Genomic DNA, 20,081 nt, shown 5'->3' on the forward strand with positions numbered 1-20,081 from the left:
CTTCCTTTGAGATCATGGTCTAAGTGGATGGTTTTCTTGCCATCCTAGCAAAGAACACGTGTTCTGCTAACCTTTCCTGAATGCTAATAATGTCCGGTTCTATCAAAATATTCTCTTTTTTATTACGATACTGCTATTGATGCAATCTATTCACTTTCCTAATCTCTTTCAGAACTCTCATATTTGTTCTCCATTCTTTGATCAAGTGTTTTATTTCTAGCCCAGCTCTCAGATTTATAAGTTAAAGTTTGAACACTGTCTTTTATACAGCTAATTTAGTGTTTTGATTAAATTCTCTTGTGCTCCATATTAATTTATTCATTTGACTTCTGTTTTAGTTCTGCTGTTGTTGATTCTGTTGTCTGTTTCCATATTTAATTTGCTATCTTCATTAAAGAGCTGAAATGTTTTACATTTTTTTTATAGGTTCTCCATTCAGGATGCAGTTGATATTTTCAATGTTTCTGTCTATTTTCAGTGCAATTGTCTTTTGATTGCTGATTTTCATACTAACAGTTATTCAGTTTAATTGGGGAATCCTGCAGGCTTGCACTGGATTTATTCATCATCTGTATAAAGCAGTGTTTCTCAAACTTTTTTCAACTACAGAACACTTCACAAATCTTAAAATTTTGACTGAACACCTTGGTTATTTTGTAATGTATAAATTAATAATTAATTGGTAATTTAGCTGATTTTTTATTATTAATCAATAATTGATAATTAATTGTTGATTAATAATTAATTAAACATCAATTAAACCATTAAATTAATTTGTGCAGACAAATTAATTTAAAAATGACAAATTCCAGAACTTCTCACAGAACACCGGTTAAGAACCACTGGTATAAAGTTTATAACTGAGCTTAACATCTCCAGTTTTGCTAGCAGGTTTAATACCACTTTCCTTCATAATGCTATCTATATAGATGATGAATAACAGTGGAGATAATGTACATCCTTTTCTCATACCTGATTTAACATAAAAAAAATCTTCCTGTATCTTCAATTCTAACTACTCGCATCTCAATTATAGATTATGCATTGCTTGATATAATGTTCCTTTGCACCTTATCATATGCCTTTTTCCAGATCTGCAAAAGTTAAATGCAGATCCTTGTTATATTCCCATGATTTCTCAACTATTTGTCTTAAAGTGAAAATCTAATCCTGACAACCTCCATTTGGACTGAATCCAGCTTGTTCTTCTCCAAGCCCTTTGGGACACCTGTTCATGGTGGAGTACTGGCCCTTTTCGTTCTTCCTCTTTTTCTTTGCTTTTCTTCCTGTATACTTTGCTCTACTTCTCCTAAGTCTTTTTACTATCCTTTCTACCAGACCACCATCACTGAGATCCAATTCCCTTCTCCAAGTATGATTTCCTTTCCAGTAATACTGCTTATATTGTTGGTCTCTATCTTCAGTTTGTCTGACGTTGGATTTATTCTTCTTTTTTTGGATGTTGAGTGTTGGAGCTTGTTCCAGTGGCTGACTTTTCACTGCTCTCCCTGGTTTTCTATTGAAAACAGCAGGAGTTTTGTTTAACCAGGCAACGCCCCAGCTGACATGAAATCTCATCATGTTGTACCTTCGTATGTATTTGTGGTTCAAACCAATAGAGAGTGCAATTTGATCAGTAAAATCTCAAATTATCAGCTTATTCTTGTTCTTCAGCACCCAATAGATACTAACAGGGTGTACCATGTGAAGGTGAGGATTAGACTTCAGGTCAGAAACCCCACTTGGTTCTTTGCATTCCTGAAAGGCAATGTGGAGGTCTCCTCTCAGTTACTCGGCTCTGATCCTTAAGTGGCTCCAGTTTGAGCATTATCTTAAATATTACTAGCTTCATGTTTAATCCATTTCACTTGCCCCCTGCTATATGAGTTTTACTTATTCTGTTATTTGCATCCATATTTAATTTGTGATCTTCACTAAAAATTATGCCTAAATAACTAAAAGTAAAGTAGCGTGCGTGTGTGTACAGGCTGGCTTCAACTTCAATAATTTATCTTGTGAGTGCATTGCATAATATGGAAACCTGTTAATTGAATATGATGATATAATATCCACTCTAATATTAGTGGAAGCAAGTGAGTTTGTGAAGGCACCCATGAAGCGAGTGAGTGTGAAAATGACCAAGTGAGGAATCTAGTCTCTCAAGCAAAAATATTGAATAGGGTAGTCAGTTCAGAAAGTAAACGTGGGTGGAGGAATAAATAGATGTTACCTTTCTATATACAAATGTCAGAAGTATCAGGAACAAGAGGGAGGAGTGTTTGGCATTGATTAGTGCAACCTTGCCAAAATTTATAGGCATTAGTGAGACTTGGCTAACAGCAGATGATGTAGTTACAGGGATTGAATGTGAAGGGTTTAGCATTTTCGGGGAAGAATGGGGGGGGAAGAGTACTGCTGATGATAGCAGATTAATTGCAACCAAAAAGAATAGGAGACAGCTTGGAGGGTGTCTGTACACAAGCAATCTGGTGTGAGATTAAGACCAATTAGACAAAATATACAGTTGGTTGTTGCTATAGGCCAGGGAGTTCCACAGATGATCTGGAAGAGATGCATTGCCAAATTAGTACAATGAGTACAGGTCGAGTAACTTTTCAAACTTTTGAAAAGTCACTTTTCAAAAATTTTAAACTAGTGGCACCACCTGTTGTCTCTTTTTGTTGTCTAAAGTGACAACTTTCATTAGTGTTGTATCAACTGTTTATGACATTTGTTTCATTAGAAGCCGAGTTATAGTGCCAAGAGTTACAGCATGTTTTGACGAATGGTTGGTCGTCACGATATTTATACCATATGCAACGAATTCTTGCTATCATTCGCTTCAAGACTTCGAGATAAAACTCACCATTGACCGTTTGGTCAGGCGAAACAAATTTTTTGTGGATAATGTCCTTGGAATCGTAGAAACAAATCAGCATTGTCATTACTTTTGACTTCTCCAAGCGACTTTTTTTCAGATGCTCCTCTTCTGGTGGTCTCAAAACTCAGCACTCTGGCACTTTGTTTCGGACTCATACTCAAAACACCACGTTTTGCCACCAGTAACGATCGTTTCAAGGAAGTTTGAGTCTTTTTAATGAGGTCCTTGCAGTGTTCAATTTGATACATTTTTTTTTTTTTGGTCATCTGTCAACTTGTGGGGGAACAAATCACGAATTCAATTTATGAAGGCCCAAACTCTCGGTCAAAATGTTGTGTATAGTTGATTTTGGAATCCCCAATTCAACTTCGCTCAGTCCAGTTTTTGGATGGCCCGGCTTTCCGTCGTCCTCAGGTGTCTCGTGACCACTTTGAAATCACTTAAACCACTCGTAAACTTGAGTACAGGATAAGCATTCATCACCGTATGCTTTTTGAAGCATTTGATACATTTCAGTAGACCTTTTACCACACAAAAGTCAATCGCAGCTCTCTTTTTGAAACTGATTTTCCGACCGTTCGTCAAAACACACTGTCACTCTTGGTATAACTCGGCCTCTAATGAAATAAATGTCATAAACAGTTGGCACAACACTAATGAAGATTGCTGCTTTCAATAACAAAATGATACAACAGGTGGCACCACTAGGTTCTATTTTCGAAAAGCTCGGTTTCTTTTTGGACAGAGGGTGTATAGACTGGAAGGAAGATCATATGGCAGGAAGGAAATAGAATTTTTACACCTGCTGAGAGATAATTACCTAAGGCAGCATGTGATGGAGGAGACTAGGGAGGGAGTGACTAGGATCAGAAGAGCTAGCCATAATCTAGGTGACAACATTGCCTCCAATTGGTGAAAGTGACCACATGGTCTTCACTTGGGAATTTGTAAAACATGAGGAATATTCTATCAAGAAGGGATATTTATGGAACTACAAGGCAGGTGATTATGACATGTTTAGGAAGAAGCTTAAATCTACCATGGCATAAAACACTGCAGGGTAAGGATGTTAGTAGTGCATGTAATATAGTTAAGGGGCATCTAGCAAAAGCAGCATTAAATTATATACCTATGGTAAGGAGGGTTAATCAGGTAGGAGTAACATGGATGAGTAATATCATTGATTCATATCATTAAACAGTATTGCCACCCTTATCATATCCAGGTGGCTCCATTGCATCATCACCTACAGAAAAGGCCATTCTCCTGGCCTCACACTTTGCTTTCCAGATGACCAACATACAATGCCCACTATATCCTTTTGTCAGAAAGAGATCAATAAAATATTGCCCAAATTAGACACAAAAACGTCTCCTGGCCCTGATGGCATTCTTCCAATTGTCCTGATGGTTTGCACATCAGAACTGTCTCCTGTCCTATGTCCTTATATATGCTGTCTTACTCAACTGGGATCTATCCCTCAGCCTGGAAATTGGCCTGTATTCAACCCATTCCAAGAAGGGCGACAAGTCACTGCCGTCCAACTACCACCCTATCTTGCTTGCCTCAATCCTATCTGAAGTAATGGAAAAAATCATCAATTCCCAACTCCTACACTACCTTGAAGCTATTTGTCTAATAAACAACTGCCAGTATGGATTCTGTCACTGCCAATCAACAGGAGATCTGCTCACATATGTCACCCATCTCTGGACAAATGCCATGGAGAAGTTTGGTGAATCTCAAGCGGTTGGACTTGATATCTCCAAGGCATTTGACCTGGTCTGGCACAAGGGCTTACTAAGCAAGCAGCCATTGTTTGGTGTATCTCAAATAGTTGGATTGCTAGCTTTCTGCCTGGATGCACACTATGTGTGGTGGTGGATGGCTCCTTATCCTCTCAAGGTTCTGTCTTCTCACCAACCCTCTTCCTACTATATATCAATGACCTACTTCAGCTTACCTCCAAAAGAATGTGCTCCTCCCTTTCTTTTGATAAATCTTACTCCACACAACTCACCTCAATCTACAGATCAGCAACCACTACTTCCCTCAGTTCAGACCTCCAAGCCATCTTCCAATGGGGTTCAGATAACCTAGTCAATTTCAATGCAAATAAAACCCAGTACTGTCTCTTTCTCATAAAAAAAGAACCATTTTCTCCCAGTATTATTTTTGACAACACCCAAATTTCTAGACAATTTGAGATTTCTCTTAGAATTACCCTGACATCAAGCCTCTCCTGAGGTAAACACATAACAACCACTGCATCCTCAGCTTCTAAAAAACTAGGGTTTCTCTTTTGCTCAAGATGTTACTTCACCCCTGACAGCTGTTAACCTTATACAAATCACAAATCTGCCCAACCATTGAATATTGCTCCCACATATGGGGCGGACCCTCAAAATGCTCGACTCAATACAGCAGAGAGCAATCAGACTTATTAATGACCCTTCTCTTACCAACTCACTCTCCCCACTTTTGCACAGACGATCAGTCTCCACACTATGTGTTTTATACAAATATTTCCATGGAAAATGTTCATCTGAAATAGCATCAATAATTACCCCCCTTAGTACTAAACTCGTTGGAACACATGCAGCTGCTGCTCAACATCCCTACATAGTGCACCTTGAAACCCACAGAACAAGTTTCTCCTCCTCCTCCTTCATCCCTGCAACTGCTATATTATGGAACAGTCTTCCACTTGATGTGTTCCCTAAGGAATACAATATACAGTCATTTGAATCCAGTGTGAACAAGTACCTTCTTTCCCAGCCCATACATGGCACTAATTTACTATAGGTTGATCTACCAACCTCTCGTGTATGAGCTCAACATTAAAAAAAAAAAAAAATTACTTAATTTAAAAAATAATAATAATAAGCACGAGCTGCGAAACAAGAAAATGCTGTGGAAGGTATAAAGAGAAAGGGGACCAGCATGGCAAGGAAGGCAAAATCAGATTATGAGAAGAATTTAGCAGGCCAAAGGAAATCCCAAAGAGTTCTTTCATTATGTGGCAAGTAAGAGGAAGAATGACTATGGAAGATTAACCTTAATGAGTGATGATGGTTATGAGGAGACAGAAGCAGATAAAACTTTTTATAATAGAGTAATAGCTGAGTTGAATAAAGGAAATGGCTACATGATGATTTTGCTCGATTTTGCAAAGGCATTTCACAGAATACCACATGTACCACTGTTATGCAAATTAGAATAAATGGGGATGGATATGACACTGATCAAGTGTATAAGAGGGTGGCTTCTAGACAGATATTAAAAAATGGTATGTGGAGGGGCAGAATTGAGGCAAAAACAGGTGACTACTGATGTTGCCACAAGGTTCAGTGCTGGGACCATTGCTGTTTTAATTTGTACATAAATGATATAAGGAAATAACCTGAAAGGAAATATTCAGTTGTTTGCTGATGATGCGAAATTAGGGAGCGATAGTTAATCAAGGTGATATGGAGAGCTTGCAGGACTATTTAAATAGACTGTCAGTATGGGCAAAATATAAGAGGTTCAGTTTAAGTGGAGAAATATAAAGTTATGCATTTTGGGATAAATAGGTTACAAGCCATGTATCACATTGACAGCACTATATTCCAGGAAATAGATGAAGCTAGAGATTTAGGGGTGGTAGTAGTAGACAGAATTAAAGTTTAGAAGACATATTGCTAAAGTAGCACATAAGATTACTTGACTTTTGAAGAACACATTAACAAGCAGAGATAAGGAAGTTATTCCTCTTTATAAATTCTTGATACATCCACATCTGGATTATTGTGCTCAAGTCTGGTTTCTTGGGAATGAGGAAGTGGTGGAGTAGATTCAGAGGCAAGTGACCAAGATGGTGAGGGGGGCATGTGGAATGTGTCCTGTGAAGATAGATTGAAGGTGTGTGTGAATTGCAGAAGTTGGTTGATAGGAGAAAAACAGGGGATATGATGGAAACATTTAAGTTGCTTAAAGAGTTTTATAGGATAGATGCAGGGGAAATGTTTCAGCATTTGGCTAGAAGGACCAGAACAAGGGATCATCCCCTGGAAGTTGAATAAAGGTGTGGTCAGTAGAGGTGTGAGAACTAGATTGTTTGCTTGAGAGTAGTGAATGAGTGGAATGGGTTGCCACAGTTAGTTTTGAGTGCTTTTTCTGTTAATAGGTTCAAGGAAAGTTATGGTAGATTGAGTCTCCTGCAATGAGTCTTCAGACTCCATGGAGATGCCCATATAATAATAATAAATAGGAAAATTATAATTCATCCATGACCTTCAGGAATGTCCATAAAGAATTTTAAAAATACCTTTTAAATAATCTGTTTAACCGTATGTTTTGTAAAAGATAATGCAAATACTCTTTAATTACAGAATTAAATGCTTATTGCATAAAATACACAATGAAGAAACTATTTGTTGCTTACACTTGGATAAAGGATTAAACTAGAATATAATTTCTTGGCATCTTTAATTTGAAGAAGCTATTTGTTATGGAAATATTTGAACACAATAATTTGAAGAGTGTTGTCTTTCCTTTTTCCATCCTACAATATCCAACAGCTGCCAACATATCCATAATTCTTTTATAAATAATTAACAGAAATAAGCAGTAGAAACATTTCAAGTTTTGCACTGGCTACACTGCATCATTCAGAGGATCGTATTTCAGATGATTGGAGTAGAGCTCTAATAGTTCCCATCTATAAAAAAAAAGGAATAAAGCTGAATGTGAGAATTACAGAAGAATTTCTTTACTAAGTGTTCCAGGTAAGATTTATGCAAGCATATTCAAAAAGAGGTTGAGAAAAATTGTGGAAGAGAGACATGGAGAAGAACAAGCTAAGCAAATAGAGTTGTCAAGATTAGATTTGCACTTTACAACAAATAGTTGAGAAAGGATGGAAATATGATAAGGATCTGTACTGAAGTTTATAGATCTGCAAAAGGCATATGACAAGGTGTGTGTAGAGAAAAGCTTTTCAAAATATTACAGTTATATGGGATAAAATGGAATATTATACAGAGCAATGCATGGTCTATATACATAGTCTATAAGTTATAATTAAGCAGTTAACTGATGGTTTGATGTAAAATCAGGAGAAAGACAAGGATGCACATTATCTCCCATCTTATTCATAATCTATATGGATTACAATATGAAAGAAAGCAGCATACCTGATATTAGAATTAGAGATATCAATTCTAATATCAGATATGCTGATATTAGAATTGATCAAACTTAGTTCTTTGCAGATGATGTACTCCTAAATATATCCAGTTCGTCTTCAGGGTTCTCCAACTAAATTTAATAACAGCTGTAACAAATTTGGCATGAAAATCGGCAAAGAAAAAAACAAAACAAAAAAAAAAAAAAAAAAAGACCAAAACTATGAAACAGGTAGGAACATTGAAAACTTCAGCTGCATTCTCAACAGAGACCCTATAGAACAAGTAAAATATTTTAGCTATTTAGTCACAGTTTTTAGTGAAGATGGCAAATTAAATAATAGAATAAGCAAAGCTTGGTATGGTTGGGAGCCAGTTAAAATAAAGTCATATGGAATAAGAAAGAAATTGAAAAAAACACTAAACTAGCAGTAATCAGGATAATGTTCAAACGAGTTTTAAGTTATGGATCTGAGAGTTGGGTTAGAAATAAAGTGCTTGATCAAAGACTAGAGACCACATATATAAAAGGTCTGAGAAAAATTAAGGGAATGAACAGATGGCATCAGTGGCAGAATCATTTTAAAATGAAGATATTTGAAAGGAACTTGACATTGTCAGCATTGAAGAATGTGTGAGCAGAGCTAATCTAAGGTGGTGGTATGTCACTTAAATAGAAAGTGTGAGGAAAGGTTAGCATAGATGGTGTTTAATGCCAAGATGGCAGGAAAGAGACCCAGAGGAAGACCAAGGTCTAGGTGAGTTGATTCATTCAGAAGTGCATTAGAGGCATGAATGTTAAATACAACAAGTAACAGATTAATTTGGAAGAAAATTGTGGATAGGTGATTACTGTTCATGTAAACTTAAATCATATAATGTTGTCATAGTGGCCTGAACATCCTCTGATGGTACTTAATCAGAAAATCGATGATGATGATAATTAACAGGGGTAGAAAATTGGAATGTTTAAATGCAGGTCTGTGTGACTTTATTAGCAAGAGACAAATAACACATCTGCTTCCGATGGTTGATGGAACATAATGAGGTGGACAACAGGCAAATGCTTGTTTATTGCCAGCACAGTAAGTTTAGCATGCGATTCATATCTTTTTCAACTGTCACATAAAAAAATCATGTTACTGGAAATTTGTATCATGTAAAGTAAAAAGTGATATAATTATTTCAAATTGCAGTAACTGAAAATCCTTTAATCAAACTCGCATTATATGAGGCCTGGCTGTATATATTATGTTTTTATGTGTCTCTCATCTATGGTATATTGTGTGCTATAAGCACACAAGTACCATGGCCTGACAGAAGATATTTTTTGACATTTATTTATTTATTTTATTATTATTATTATTATTATTAGTTTGTATTTTTTTATTTACATAGTCCAGAAATCCAGTTTAGAGACCAAACATGGAACTTTTTTCAATCCACGAATAATTAAGGAGTAGTCTTGCACTGATAGTTTAAATTCATTCATATGTGGATTTACATATATTTATGTAAATCCACATGATTTACATAAAGATCCTTGTCCATGAGGGAGTTCAAACTTATAGACTTTTTGGTTGGAGAACTGATATGTTAACTATTCAGCCACCCAGGCAATAAAACTGTGAATTCATGTTCTGATGTTCAGGGTTCCTACTTGTAAGCTGACAGAAAAAGATAATCGGATTGAATCTATGGAAAACGACCCTGCAATGGAAAAGGTAAAACAAAAATGGAAACGACAAAATATAATACACATAGCAAACTGGAATGTAAGAGGAATAGCATATAAAGAAATAGAATTAGACCAACTATTAAATGAAAGAAATTTTAGAATAACAGTAATCGCTGAAACAAAAAAGAAATTAAAAGGAACTATAAGAACTGAAAATTTTAATGTGATATACAGTTGAGTTGACAGAGAGCACAAGCAGGAGTCATGATTTGCATTCATAACTCCCTTTCAAAACAGTTAAAACATTATAAATTATGGAATGAAAGAATAATAGAAGCTAGAATAAAAATAGATAGAGGCTATTTAACAATAATTAGTTTATATGCCCCAGAAGAAAAGAGAACATGATAATATTGATTTTTATAATCAACTACAAAACATATATAATAAAATAAATAAAAATGATTACGTAATTTTATTAGGAGACTTAAATGCAAGAATTGGAAACATGAAAATTAATAATAATATAGGAATACATGGAGAACATATTCTAAACAGGAATGGTAAAAAATTGATTGACTTTGTAGTTTATAATAACCTAAAAATAATGAATTTCTCCTATAAACATATTTTAATATTTACTTAAATGAAATAATAATAAAATGGAATAAAAATATACATCAAGGAATTAAACTTTCTCCTACAGTAAACTTAAACACTCTCTTCTTTGCCGACAACCAAATAATAATTACAAATTCTGAAGATAACTTACAGAAAGCTATTTTAGATCTAAATGAGATAGCCAAAGATTATGGAATGATAATATCAACAGAAAAATCAAAACCCATGGCCTTTAAAGGACAAGATCTTAGAACAGGTGAATTCGTTTAACTACCTAGGATGTATGATCACATATGAAAATGAAAAAGATATAAACGTAAAAATTGCAAAATATTTAAAATAACAGGTGTAATTAACTCTACATTTAAACCAAATCTAGTTCAAAAGAAAACCAGACTAAAAGTATACAATACATTAGCCCTACCAGTCTTAATATGTGGAAGTGAAATCTGGACAATAAAACAAAAAGACAAACAAAGATTAATAACAGCAGAAATGAAGTTTATGAGAAAAACTGAAAAGTATACCCTATTTGATCACAAAAGAAATGAAGAAACTATGAAAGAATTAAACCAAGAACCAGTAGTAGAAAAATAAAAAATATAAACATAAATGGATGGAACACGTTCAAAGAATGAAAACAGAAAGATTACCAAAACAAGTCTTAAAGTACAAGCCAATAGGAAAAAGAAAACCAGATGCGTATCAAGGATTTAGGCCAAGCTAGGCCTAAATCCTTGATATGCATGGTGAATCATCTGTGATTCAGTTCAATTTGAGGTCATCCTACTCCAGACCAATTTTTTATCATTCACTCCAGTTTCTTGACAAAAACAATGGGGGATGGGGGTACAGAGTATGTATAACTTGCTTTTTTCCCATTCAGCATGCTATATGATAATGTCTGTAATGGATAATGTATAGTTTTACCCAGTATAGAACACATTTTGGTTGGCTGAGTTCCAAGTGATAGTCCGTCCTCATTCATTCAGTATCCAAGTAGATACTTAGTAATTGGGACACACCACGGTAATGTGAGGATTGTACCTTAGATCAGAAGCACCTTATTCAGTTTCAACATTCCTTATTTTGTATGTAGAGATCTGCTCACAGTCTTTAGCCTTTAAGGATCCTATACACACCTTCCTCCTCTGTTGAAGTGGTTTCCATCCTTTAGCAATGCCTTTTTCAGATATTCAGGAATATTCAGTTGCTACTTATGGAACAAGTCTGCTTCATACTTTTATTGTTTTCTCATCTTCAAATAATGCATCTTACAATATCACCTCAGTTGGGAGTGACAGTAAGTACAACAACTTTCACTCTCAGTTCTGAAAGTTTGAGAGCTTAAGGGTTGTTTTGAACTTATTCTCTCTGATGTGAATGGTCTAATGAGATCCATTGCCAAGCCCTACAAAAATTGTTTTAATTTCTGAGTTTGTTTGCCTGTCTAGATGTTTACAGCCTCATTATTCATGAAATTGAAGTTGGAAAATTCTCAAAATATTGTACTACAAGTGCCTTTTATTTACTATTTCAATTTCACAGTTTTTTGCAGAATTTCTCATCATCTTCTGTGCAATTACACTTATACTTCTTCTTTTTAATCAGTTTCTGTATCCCAAGGGATGTTGAAGGTATAAAACTATAACTTTGTATTTTCAACATGAGATGCTATAAGGTGTCTTATATTTTATAGTTTCTCATGTGGCAGAGATATAAAGTTGTCATTAACATTTTAATTTGACACAAGACAATGCTATAAGATAAAGTATCTGAGCCTTCATCTGTCTATTGATGAGTATCCAAACAAATCTGAAGAAGCCATATAATTAGAGTAAAATGTAATGAAATGCAGATATAGCCTTCCTCTCAAGGGTCATTCATTTATAGTAGTTCACACCAACGGCATCTTGTGCAGAAGGTGTACTTGCCTCCTAAGCTACATATATACTGTCAAAACTTCAGTTTTTTTTTTTTTTTTTTCATAAAAAAATAAATATTTGGGTTCTCTATAAATGTTGTGTATCATGTATTTAAATAGTACAATTCTTTTGAAATTAGTTTTTGTAATACCTATTCTTTTATGTTAGCATTCATATTCTGTAATATTTTATGTACTATAAATATTATGTGCACAGTCTTATGAATTTTTTTCTTTTTTTCACTCAGTTTGATTATAATGCCATTGGAGATCTCCTACTAAAGTATGCCAGCAAGGAAAGCATTCGAAAAAAGAATCGGGCGGTTATGTACAGTTTGATTAAAAAGTATGTAAAATTTGCTACATTTCCCAAATGCTCTTATATATTGCTGTTAATGATTACATTAGTTTCAACATCACATTTATATTGTTATGTTAGAATGGGACAAGATAATACAGTAAAATTCATTAAATTTAATATTTTGTGATTCAGCATTCTTTAATAATCTCGCGTAGATGCTCTTTCTTGTCATCCAAATATAGTTTTTGCATTCTCCGGTTGTTTATTGCTAACAGTAATTTTTAATTCAAATGCACTGCTGATTACTGTTCAGTTTTCTTTTTTTTTCTTTTTTTCTTATGATTTGTGACTTTTAAAATTCTTTAACTTTTCAAAAGCTGAATTCAAGTATCATTTGAAGAGTCTAGAGTCTGGGGAAATGTTGGACTAAAAAGGATGTTTTTTATAGACTTTATAGAAATAACAGATACCATTTCAATGAAGAAGCATCCTAGAAGTATCTATAAAATAGTCATAGGATAAAAGCAAATCTGAGATAGCAGTTAAAAATATTAAAAAATTATATGCGAAAACAAACTTCTTATGACAACATAAAGCAGTTCTTGAAATATTCAGTTATTCACCATCCTTCTATTTAAGAAAAACTAATTGCTCTTTCGGTGTATGTGATTGAATAGTGAACAATTATTGCTTTAGATTTATGGAAACAACTGCCATTTCGAAATAAATAACATAAATAAAATTAGAATTTGCGTTTTGACCTTTATATTAAGCTCATGTTCAGAAATACTTACATATATATGCACTACATTCTGACTCTGCACTATTGTAAGCTACATTATATTTTTGATCACTTGGATGAGCTACTTGAATTTTGACAGGTGTAATTTCAAGAACAGGGAATGTTCTTGAAATTAGGAAATAACCTCCTTTCTGATCATAGTTCTTAGAAATTTAGAAGATTATGTAAAGAGACTTGTGGTGAAGTCTTTCTATGTTAGCCAAACTTTGATGTGATTGGGAGATAATCATCTGAAAATGAACATCTTAAGTGTGTGTATATGCATGCACATGTGCATTATGTATTCATTATAATTTTAAAGTGAATTTCTTTCATGTATTAGTGCATATGTATATACACGTGTATGTGTGTCTATATATGTGGGTGGTCTGAAAAGTTCTCGGCCTAACAATGAAAAAACGAATTTATAATTCAAAATTTTATTTTTATGTTTCAATATAATCTCCCTTAAGACTAATACATTTATTCCAGCAATGCTCCAGCACCATCATCCCATCCCTGTAGTGGTTCTCAGTAAGATCTGCTAAATACCCCTCTACAGCTGTAATCACCTCTTGATTCGAATAAAAATGCTGACCAGTGAGGAAGAGTTTTAGTTTTGGGAAGAGATAGAAGTCAGAGGGAGCCAAATCTGGGGAATAGAGTGGATGTTCCAACAATTCATAGTGCAGATCTCTTACTTTTCCTATTGCCAAAACACCTTTGTGAGTAGGTGCATTGTCCTGATGAAAGATGATTTTTTTCTTCTGCAAACCGGATCTTTTGTCACTAATTTTTTCGTCTAGTCTGGTTAAAGATTGGAATAATATTCCCCAATTATTGTTTTACCCTTTTCAAGATAATTGATAAACAAAAACGCGATCCCAAAACACCGATGCCATGACCTTGTCTTCTTTGGTGCCGAACAACTGGCTGCTGTCCACTGTTTTGACTGCTGTTTGGATTCTAGTGTGTACTGGTGAATCCAAGTCTCATCCAAAGTAATAAATCGATGCACAGAATCAGTTTTATTCTTGTTAAAACGTTCCAAGCACTGTTCAGAGATTTTCATGCGAGTGCGTTTTTGATCTGCTCTGAGCAAATGCGGCACCCATCTTGTGCAAACCTTTTCATTTGCAATTCTTCATACAAAATACATCCTACACGTTCTTTTGAAATGCCTACAGTCTCAGCGACTTCACTCACTTTGACTCGCCGGTCATCCAATACCATACGTGCACTTGATCAATGATTTCTGGTGTTGTTACACTTTTTCAGCGTCCTTCACACAGATCATCTTCAAGGCTGGTACAGCCACATTTAAACTCTGCAGTCCATTTCTTAATTGTCAAAAATGAAGGAGAAGATTGCTCATAAACTTTTATGAACTTTGAGTGATTTCTTTTGCTGTTAAACCTTCTTTCAGAAAGAATTTTATAACCACACAATACTCAATTTTAACCATTTCAAGGGATACACACAACACTTTGCTTCCGACAGCTGTATAAAAAATACAGCTTGATAGAAGACTTGCTGTTTCACATGAATGCTTATGACAGATGTACCAACTTAGAAAAAAAAAATCTTGCTGATAGTGTTGCCATTTATGAAGAACTTTTCAGAGACGAGAACTTTTCAGGCCACTCACGTGTCTATATAATATAATATATATATATATATGTATTCTTGATCTTCTACTCAGTTGTAATGATACATTTTAGAGAATAAATTTTAAATGACTTTAAACTGAGATAAAATATTAAATTTTAATAATAATGATACAACTAGTTTCAGCCTTTTACAGCCTTTTTCAGGTATCCACTAAAGGTAGAACACAGTAATAAAAAATTGAAGTTACAAAAAACTGAGAATTACAGGCAAAAAATGCAATACATAATTGACACAAAAACGTTGTATTTTTCAAGTCGTTCTATCTATCATGCTATTGTTTGTTGTATGCGTGCTTGCAAGTTCTCGTGAGCGCCAGTATTGAACAACTGCAGTATGGCTATCAGGGATGTTATAACTCAAATTGCTGTTCAAATGTTCAGGATTAAGGAGGATTTCTCTGGACTCCACGATTTTTCTTTCAAACTCATCACTACAGCGAAAAATGTTTTCAGATTTATCCCAGCAAACTGAGTGACTCTGTAGATCATCGTGAGGGTTATTAGAGAAAAGAACATGACTGGATAGCGCAGATGCATGTGATCTTTTATAGGAGATGTCTCTCTTATGCTCTTCAATACGCAATTCAACAGATTTGTTAGTCTGTCCAAAATAAGGAATATTACAGTCGCACCATAACTTATAAACACTTGTAAACAGCCTATTCATCATAACCTGGTATTTCAGGTTATGATGAATAGGCTTCAGATGGCTTATAAGAGAATGGACTTTAGGGAGTGTAGTGAAAAACGTCCTGATGTTGTATTTTTTAAGGACTTTAGCCAATTTATTGGAGACTGAACTAATGTAAAGTATTGAGATGCTACCTTTAAAATCAATATTTTCCATAGTACGCTGCCTAGGAGGATCCAGAAGAAATTTCTTAATTGTTTTTTCAGAATATCCATTTTGTTTATAGATAAGAGAAAGTTGTTCAGTTTCTTTTTGGAGATCATCTGGTTCATTTAAAAGAATTGTGCTCTGTGTCCTAAGGTAGAAATAGTTCCGAGCTTTTGTGATGGAAAGTGATGAGATTGACAGTGCAGATATCTGTTAATATGGTTGGTTTTCGGTATATAGAGATTTTAAATCTATCAGAGCATCGTGTAAGAATTACATCCAGGAAAGGAAGGCAGTTATTTCATTCTAGTTCGGCAGTGAATAATGTCTCCAAAGTTTCAGCTTAAATGAGAAGGGCGATATGGCTTTTGTTTCAAATAACTATCTCTTATCTTTAAACAAAATGAATATTCTGAAAAAACAATTAAGAAATTTCTTCTGGATCCTCCTAGGCAGCGTACTACGGAAAGTATTGATTTTAAAGGTAGCATCTCAATACTTTACATTAGTTCAGTCTCCAATAAATTGGCTAAAGTCCTTAAAAAATACAACATCAGGACGTTTTTCACTACACTCCATAAAGTCTGATCTCTTATAAGCCATCTGAAGCCTATTCATCATAACCTGAAATATCCAAGTTTTTACAAGTTATGGTGCGACTGTAATATTCCTTATTTTGGACCGACTAACAAATCTGTTGAACTGCATATCGAGGAGCATAAGAGAGACATCTCCTATAAAAGATCACATGCATCTGCGCTATCCAGTCATGTTCTTTTCTCTAATAACCCTCACGACGATCTACAGAGTCACTCAGTTTGCTGGGATAAATCCGAAAACATTTTTCGCTGTAGTGATGAGTTTGAAAGAAAAATCGTGGAGTCCAGAGAAATCCTCCTTAATCCTGAACATTTGAACAGCAATTTCAGTTATAACATCCCTGATAGCCATACTGCAGTTGTTCAATACTGATGCTCATGAGAACCTGCAAGCATGCATACAACAAACAATAGCACGTTAGATAGAACGACTTGATAAATACGTTTTTGTGTCAATTATGTATTGCATTTTTTGCCTGTAATTCTCAGTTTTTTGTTGTAACTTCAATTTTTTATTACTGTGTTCTACCTTTAGTGGATACCTGAAGAAGGCTGTAAAAGGCTGAAACTAGTTGTATCGTTAAAATTTAATATTTTATCTCAGTTTAAAGTCATTTAAAATTTATTTTCTAATATATATATATTGTCACTCTCCTTTGGCAGAAAGTGTTGATATTTGTAGTGTAGCTTGCTTTAGGAAGCAGAAAATTGTTATAAAGAGAATAGGTAAGGCCATTTAACCCTAACCAACTTTATAAAGATCAGTAGGCAGTCAGCCTCCAGCTTTTGACATCACTAATATCTGGTCCAAGGCAACCAGCGATTTCATAGACATCCAGAGAAGAAAGCATGGCAAAAAAAAAAAACTGTTACTATACTATAGTCTCTTAACTATATTATTGTTTAAAACAGTGAGTTCTATAGTCAATTTTTTGAGTTCTAGGGTTAAAAACTCAAGTTTATGAGAGGAAAAAATCCTACTTGCCCATATGAGATTTACTAGCTCTGAAGAAACTGGCTGATGAATGCTTAGAAAAGTTACTTGAAATATTCTTTCTTCTAGTGAAGGGAATTGTCTGGTGCAGGAGATTGTCAAACTATTGCCTTTGGGTCAGATAAAGTCTGCAAGCTAAGGATGTTTTTTTATTTGAATTTCATGACCGAATTATGAAATTGTTGTTTCAGCATCCATAGTGTTAGTGTGATGTAATCATGCTCATTCGCTGTCACAAGTTGCTGTGCAGTGCCAGTGATGTCCACTTGAACTTAGTGCAAACTTGACACTGCTTTGAATTCTATGGATTTCTTAGTTGCACATATCACAAGTTTATGCCAAGTGAAATTGGTACATATCTGTTCCAATTTTCAAATATGAACATTGCTACAAATTTCATATATGGAAATACATTTATGTATTTCATATTTGAATAGACATATTCAAATATGAAATACGTAAAATCTTGTTATAGATCAGCCTTATCTGATGGACATTTGCAATCAGTTTTGATTATTGGAACACAAAATTTGAACCTTATTAAGTGTAATTATGGCTCATAAAAAATAATTCCATACTTCTCACTAATTTCCCAAAAAGCTGTTTGTACACAACTGTATTCTGTATTTTGTTAGAAAACAAAACTTACACAATTTTTTTTATTATCTTATACATATAAATATGTGATATCCCTGATTTTACTTCTTGGCCCACAAAGGATATTTACTATCCAGCCTTTCTCAGAAAAAGTTTGTCTATCCCTGGGCTAGCACTATGAAGCTATCTGGAAACTCCATTTCCACATAGTTTCATAGACACCAGAAAGTTTTTATGCAAATTCTTTCCATGAAAGATTGGAAACCTATTTTATATGAGTATCATGGATTAACTAAGAATTACATAAATTGGATAATCTTGAAATAGTTCAGAGATTCTTAGAAAAGATGGAAACATCTATAAGCCTGTACTCCTGATCATGAGATTCACTGAATTTGAAAGTTGGGCAAATATTGCAGATATCACAGAAAAATATGCAATAATATACCATTGATCTGAAGCAATCATGTTTTTCAATACCATTCTTGTATATCGATATGTTATTCATTATCATACAGTTGAACTTAGAACCATTTAGCCTATGTGCCATAAACAGTTTATTTATTTTCATTCATAAGATATATTTTTGATTCTTTCTGAATTATTTTGTCCTAAAGTGGCTGATTTATTTGTATTTTATTGCCTTCAATTGCTGCCTTTATTGCTCTCCTAGTTTAGACCATGCTGACCTCTTTGATTATTTATCTCTAAAGTTGATTTCATATGGTCTGATTACCAAACTGTTAAATTATCTTCCTTGGAACTTAATGTTCATAAATCAAACCAGTTCCCAATTTCTAACTTAATGGATAAAAAGTCTAGGAGTGTCACATTATTTGCTATCAGTTGTGATCTAATACAAATTGTACATCTGCTAACCAGAACACTCCACAATCCTCATCATTTTCCCAGCACCCTGGACCTTTTTTCTTAACCATCTCTCCCTCCTATGCTCTGTATATTTTCTCTCTTTTTAGCTGCTTCATCCTTAATTTTATCCATATTTCTTTTTCTGAGATCAATTTTCTTCCCATTATGACACTTGTATCCTATGGCATTACAGTGGTGCCAACCTCTAGAAAACTGGTATTCTTCTTCATTCAAAACATTACCCCTCTCTCGCTCCCTCCCTCCCAGCTTCTAACACTTTATAAATTCAAAATCCAGCCAGCCCTACATTGAGATTAGATTGTTCTTCGGAATGGTATGTTCTCACATTTGGAGTGGTGCACACAAAATCTCCAAAGTATTCTTGGTTATATGCAGAAGACAGTCAGCCTAATTAATGACATCTCTCACAGACCCTCTCCAATCATTTTCTTTTAGATGCTTTCTTTCTGCATTATAACTTTTTTATAGATACTTTCATGGGTACTGCTCCATTGTACTGGCCACTACTATTTCTCATAACCTCTAATCATATGGTCTCAGTTCAAGTAAAAACATGAACAGGCACTCCTCAACATCTATACACTGTTCAACTCAAAACTTGATCTGCATATTTTTATGAAATTTTCTTAATGAAATTAAGAAAATTTTGTAAAAATTTCGAAAAGTCATCGGACATCCTCATGGGCAAGGCGCATCGTGCCATGTAACAAGTCACTTGTTTGTAGCCAGTATAAAGTGGAGGAAAATGATACTTCCAAGTCAGTGTAACTGTAACCATGTGAAATGGCTGCAAGAAAGGAACAAATGAAGTTTGAAAGAGGCATTGTGATAGGATGCCTGTTGCAGGCCTATCTGTTTGACAAATTGGGCCATTCCATATCAATAATCAATGATGCCATACTGAGGTGGAAGCACAGGGAGTCAACTGCAAGTGCTACCTGCAGCTGATGACACACCATATTCTCTGGATGTGACCATAGGGTGTTATGAAGGATAATACGTAAAAACTGCTATCCGTTGGCTGATGTGTTGAATGCGAAGTTCCGGGCTTCGACTGGAAAATGAAACTTCACAAGAACATCCAGAATCAATGCTCAGAACATAGGTTTCCATGGTAGCAATACACAAGCCTCTGCAT

At 34.6% G+C, this 20,081-nt stretch overlaps 1 protein-coding gene across 1 annotated transcript in view; it reads left to right on the plus strand.

Moving 5' to 3' along the window:
• Positions 1-20,081, plus strand: part of Nnp-1 (Ribosomal RNA processing protein 1 homolog Nnp-1) — a 92,840-nt gene that overhangs the window by 67,520 nt on the left and 5,239 nt on the right. The window contains exon 7 of the mRNA XM_090406530.1: positions 12,521-12,618. Within this exon, the coding sequence (XP_090262656.1) occupies positions 12,521-12,618 (98 nt within the window). The remainder of the gene's footprint in view (positions 1-12,520; positions 12,619-20,081) is intronic.

The sequence above is a fragment of the Typopeltis vanoorti genome, chromosome 16, assembly GCF_054136105.1.
Source record: "Typopeltis vanoorti isolate ZY-2024b chromosome 16, IOZ_Tvanoo_1.0, whole genome shotgun sequence".
Taxonomy (NCBI): Eukaryota; Metazoa; Arthropoda; class Arachnida; order Uropygi; family Thelyphonidae; genus Typopeltis; species Typopeltis vanoorti.